The 5,194-nt window shown below is 47.9% G+C and overlaps 1 protein-coding gene across 1 annotated transcript in view; it reads right to left on the reverse strand.

Moving 5' to 3' along the window:
* Window positions 1-5,194, reverse strand: part of pusl1 (pseudouridine synthase like 1) — a 26,849-nt gene continuing 21,655 nt past the window's right edge. The window contains exons 6-8 of the mRNA XM_031567802.1: window positions 1,462-1,516; window positions 797-959; window positions 1-127 (exon numbers count right to left, since the gene is read on the reverse strand). Of these exons, the coding sequence (XP_031423662.1) occupies window positions 87-127; window positions 797-959; window positions 1,462-1,516 (259 nt within the window). The 3' untranslated portion in view covers window positions 1-86. The remainder of the gene's footprint in view (window positions 128-796; window positions 960-1,461; window positions 1,517-5,194) is intronic.

The following is a 5,194-nucleotide window of genomic DNA, read 5'->3' on the forward strand; positions in this document are numbered from 1 at the left end:
TTTGGTAAAAATGTCAACATTTAATGCAGAGAAGAATGTTTTTACAGATGTTGAGGGAAAACTACATGTCCCATGCATGTTGGCAGTTAGTCCCCTCCACTGGCCAGGGGCCATCCCTCTGTCAGATCTAAAGAAAAAGGCCAAAAAGACAACGTGTCAACTTATTTCATCATCAAAAAGCTGAACAGTCACTCGTGTAGTGGATGATCTTATACAAAGGGAACTACAGTGCAGGTGTACAGGTTATCATTTTGTGTGCGACCTTGAAAGTCAACTCATGCCCTTGGCTGAAATATTGGAGCAAAATTAAACTATACCAACATGACCTCAGTGTTTTAAGCAGCTAGCTCAAACAAAGAGGCTTTCACAGGAAGTCTGTGTCACCTGATGAGTGCTGATTACTGAATGATGTCATAAGGAAGTCTGTGCAGCAGAATAGGATGGGTCTCATTTCCTCCCCCAGGTTCTGGCTTATGGTGTTGTGTTTGCTAACCTAGCTGGCTTATGATGGTGTGTTTGCTAACCTAGCGGGCTGATGGTGTGTCTGCTAACCTAGTTGGCCGGTGTTGTGTCTGCTAACCTAGCTGGCTGATGGTGTGTTTGCTAACCTAGTTGGCTGATGGTGTGTCTGCTAACCTAGTTGGCTGATGGTGTGTCTGCTAACCTAGTTGGCTGATGGTGTGTCTGCTAACCTAGCTGGCTGATGGTGTTGTGTCTGCTAACCTAGCTGAAAAACCGAGCTTGGACTGGTGAGATGTGAAAGGGTGAAGGTGAAGCTCTCCATCCTCATCCTCACCTGACTCCTGGTACTCCACTTGTGTGAGGAAGAGCCCATGGGGCGGGGCCATGAGGTTGGTGGGGAACGCCAGCGAATCACGTGCCTCCAACAGGTCCTGAATGTCAGAGAGGCGGAGCTTTCCCTGACCCACGGCCACCAGCGCCCCAGCCATCCTCCTCACCTGAGAGTGGGAGGAGTTAAGAAACACGCAATGCAAAATAATTCAATTTTATTTATATAGTGCCAAAACATTAACATCTTCTCAAAATACTAAGCCACTCAACATTCAAGCAACAGAGTCTTAGTGACTCTGTTAGTGTTAACACTAGTTAGCACTAGTCTCTAGTCTAGTGTTACATGTGATAACTTAACTATACCCTAAAGGAGAGATGCAGTAGCCTGGCTCTGCCTGCCTACTACGAGAAAGCATAGCTGCAAAACTACCATTATACAATGGATCAGATATTACAATTATTAATTATAAAAAATAACTCAGTTAATACATTGTTTGGTCAACAACGCTTTTGCTGAAAGTCAGGCAGTGACCGTGTATGACCATACCAGCCAAGGGATTCAATACCCTTTGGAATCAACCTTCCATGCTACTCTGTGACATTGTAATGCATATTACTGTCCACCAGATGGCAGTGTGTACTTGATGGAGTGGAAAAACAACTGCTCACCTGTCTGTACAGAAAAGACCTGCTTTTGAAGGTGAGGTCCCAGTGCTGAAAATTTCTGAAAAAGAGCAAGTATCCACATAAACTTAACCGTCAACAATGACTACTACAGTGGAACAGTTCCTTAACCATCAACAATGACTACGACAGTTCCTTAGGAACAAAGAGGCTGTTTCTGCATTGCGTTGCGTTTGTAGTAGTTATCAGCGGTTCTAAGTACGGTAAGGCCGCGTGCTGGAGTGTGTTTGCCTGAAACTGTGAGACTGTGAGTCTGGTGTGACTGTAAACGTCATGGTGTGTGTTTGCCTGACACTGTGAGTCTGGTGTGACTAAGGCCTCGCGCTGGAGTGTGTTTGCCTGAGACTGTGAGTCTGGTGTGACTGTAAACGTCATGGTGTGTGTTTGCCTGAGACTGTGAGTCTGGTGTGACTGTAAACGTCATGGTGTATCAGCCGCATGCCTGCTTGTTTTCTGCTCCCATGAAAAGGCCACGCGTTTCTTGGGGCATTTCTTATGATGAAGCACAAGCGTGTGTGTATGTGAGTGTGTGTGTGAGAGTGTGTGTGTGTGTGTGTGTGTGTGAGCGTGTGTGAGCATCCCCGTGCATCAGGCAGTGCTCTATTGAAGAAAGGTTAAAGCAGGTTGCATGAGGAATGTTTGCATGTCTGTTAGCAGAAGAATGTGACGTCTTTAAAACTGCACTCAGTAGCGTAGGAGGAGTGTCTCAGGATGTCCTGCTAATCCTGCAGAGAATGTAAACACACACAACCACAAATGTGCCGCTCGTCGGAAACACATCAAAAATCAACAACAAGCTTTTAACTTTTCTATTCAATTCCATTGTATTGATTTATATAGAACCAACCACTGACATTGTCTGAAAGCACTCTACAGAGACCCAGGCTTAAACCCTCCAGAGCAGGCACAAGGCTACGGTGGCAAGGAAACTCCCTTCTAACACAAAGAAACCTAGAGCAGAACCCAGCCCAGAGGGGGGATCCAGCAGTTTATTTAGCTTTCTTGGCTTTTTTAAGTGTCTTTTTTTTTTAAACACACAACGGCTTTCCACCAATCAAACAGTGTGAAAGACAAGCACACTGCACAACCGAATGATGGCTACAGCTGCTGCTGCTTCTCCATGGTCAGTGCCGCTCCGGTATTCTGAGCTTAACAATGCTACAGTTTACACACAAACACAGCCAGACACTGCAGAAGCTGAGCTGGTGCTCGGTACAATTAGAACTTGTGCAGAGGGAACATCTCTGGAAGAATTCACCTCCGAGTTAAACGGATCAAAATCAAGTCTGGAATCGACCCGGGCCTGAGGTGTGTTTCAGAGTTGGTCATCGTGTCTTAAGTGAGAAGCTGTGTGTGAAGCAGGAGCTTGCCGAAGAGCACTGTATTGATTACGACTCAGAGGCACAGGAATGACCTCACACTCAAACACACTCAAAGCCATAGACGTGTAACGGCTGCTGAGATAGATGAGGGTCTGTCAGCCTGGCTGAGCGGGAGGGAGGGAGAGAGTGTGGCCTTTGCTAAATGATCAAGTCATATATAACTGTCCGGGTGTGTGTGTGTGTGTGTGTGTGTGTGTGTGTGTGTGTGTGTGTGTGTGTGTGTGTGTTTGTTTGTGTGTAGGTGTGTAGTCTGACATAGATCAGTGCCTGGCCCCTTAGATCTTTACTCCAATGAACAAATAATTAATGGACCCCATGGGCGATTAGAGATGACATCATTGGGGTGCACAGATGGATATGACAGCAGGCCATAATGTGTGTGTGTGTGTGTGTGTGTGTGTGTGTGTGTGTGTGTGTGTGTTTGAGAGAAGGAGACTGAGTGTGTGTGTGTGTGTGTATAGCTGTGTGTGTGTGTGTATGCCTGTGTGTGTTAGTGTTTGAGAGAAGGAGACTGAGTGTGTGTGTGTGAATGCCTGTGTGTGTTTGTGTTTGAGTGAAGGAGACTGAGTGTGTGTGTGTGAATGCCTGTGTGTGTTTGTGTTTGAGTGAAGGAGACTGAGTGTGTGTGTGTGTGTGTGTGTGTGTGTGTGTGTGTGTGTGTGTGTGTGTGTGTGTGTGTGTGTGTGTGTGTGAATGCCTGTGTGTGTTTCTGTTTGAGAGAAGGAGACTGAGTGTGTGTGTGTGTGTGTGTGTGTGTGTGTGTTTCAGAGAAGGAGACTGTGTGTGTGTGTGTGTATATGTGAATGCCTGTGTGTGTTTGTGTTTGAGCGAAGGAGACTGAGAGTGTGTGTGTGTGTGTGTGTGTGTGTGTGTGTGTGTGTGTGCCTGTGTAAACTACATGATTATAGACCCAAAACTAGGATTTCACAGCACCTTCAACAAGACATGTTGCATTTGTCCAGGCATTTCTATTGATGCCTAATAAAAAAAAAGACTCATTACAGGACCCCTGAGATGATTTCCAGCTGTGGGCTGGACTCAAACATACTGTATAGTGTGACAAAAGACAAACACTGTTGGAAGTTTAGGATCTCTGAGCCAAAAGACAAACACTGTTGGAAGTGTAGGATGTCTGAGATAGAGCCAGACCAGGAATGTTTTGAGAAAGCAGCATAGGCAGCACCCATCGCTGGACTGACTGACCTCACGTCCTCCATCAAAAAAAAAAAAGCATCATGTTACAGATAAACACGCCCTCGCATCAGACACTCAGTGGAGGCCCTTACAGACGTCTATCGCCATGGTTACATGTGTGATTGGTAGAGTGAAGGATGATCAACACACAGGGAGCACCTGACTCGCCAGACAGGAGAAGATCCTGATCCACACTCATATGCTCTGTGGAAATACACTGATCGATCAATACATGCCTGATCATATGCTCTGTGGAAATACACTGATCGATCAATACATGCCTGATCATATGCTCTGTGGAAATACACTGATCGATCAATACATGGCTGATCATATGCTCTGTGGAAATACACTGATCGATCAATACATGCCTGATCATATGCTCTGGGGAAATACACTGATCGATCAATATGCTCTGTGGAAATACAGTTCTCTCTCTCTCCCCACCCCTACTGTCTTTGTCACTCTCTCTCTTTTCCTGACCCCCCCCTCTCTCTCTCTTTCTCTCTTTTACTGCCCCCCTTTCCTCTCTCTCTCTTTCCCTCTCTCTCTCATCATGTTCCTTAGACCAGGCCGTATCCCAGCATCCTCCTGTCCGTCTGCCAGCCTGGGTGTCTCAGTGCTAAACTGCTGGTCTCTCACTGCTAAACTGCTGGTGTTTCACTGCTAAATGCTGGTGTTAGCTCCTGAGGACTTCTGGGAAGGCATACACCCTTGGCCAGACCCAGACCTGCCACTCCAGACCCAGACCTGCCACTGCGCCTCCCACTCCAGACCTGCCACTGCGCCTCCCACTCCAGACCTGCCACTGCGCCTCCCACTCCAGACCTGCCACTGCACCTCCCACTCCAGACCTGCCACTGCACCTCCCACCCCAGACCTGCCACTGCACCTCCCACTCCAGACCCAGACCTGCCACTGCACCTCCCACTCCAGACCTGCCACTGCACCTGCCACTCCAGACCTGCCACTGCACCTCCCACCCCAGACCTGCCACTGCACCTCCCACTCCAGACCTGCCACTGCACCTCCCACTCCAGACCCAGACCTGCCACTGCACCTCCCACCCCAGACCTGCCACTGCACCTCCCACCCCAGACCTGCCACTGCACCTCCCACCCCAGACCTGCCACTGCACCTCC

Source organism: Clupea harengus, chromosome 5 (genome assembly GCF_900700415.2).
Source record: "Clupea harengus chromosome 5, Ch_v2.0.2, whole genome shotgun sequence".
Taxonomy (NCBI): domain Eukaryota; kingdom Metazoa; phylum Chordata; class Actinopteri; order Clupeiformes; family Clupeidae; genus Clupea; species Clupea harengus.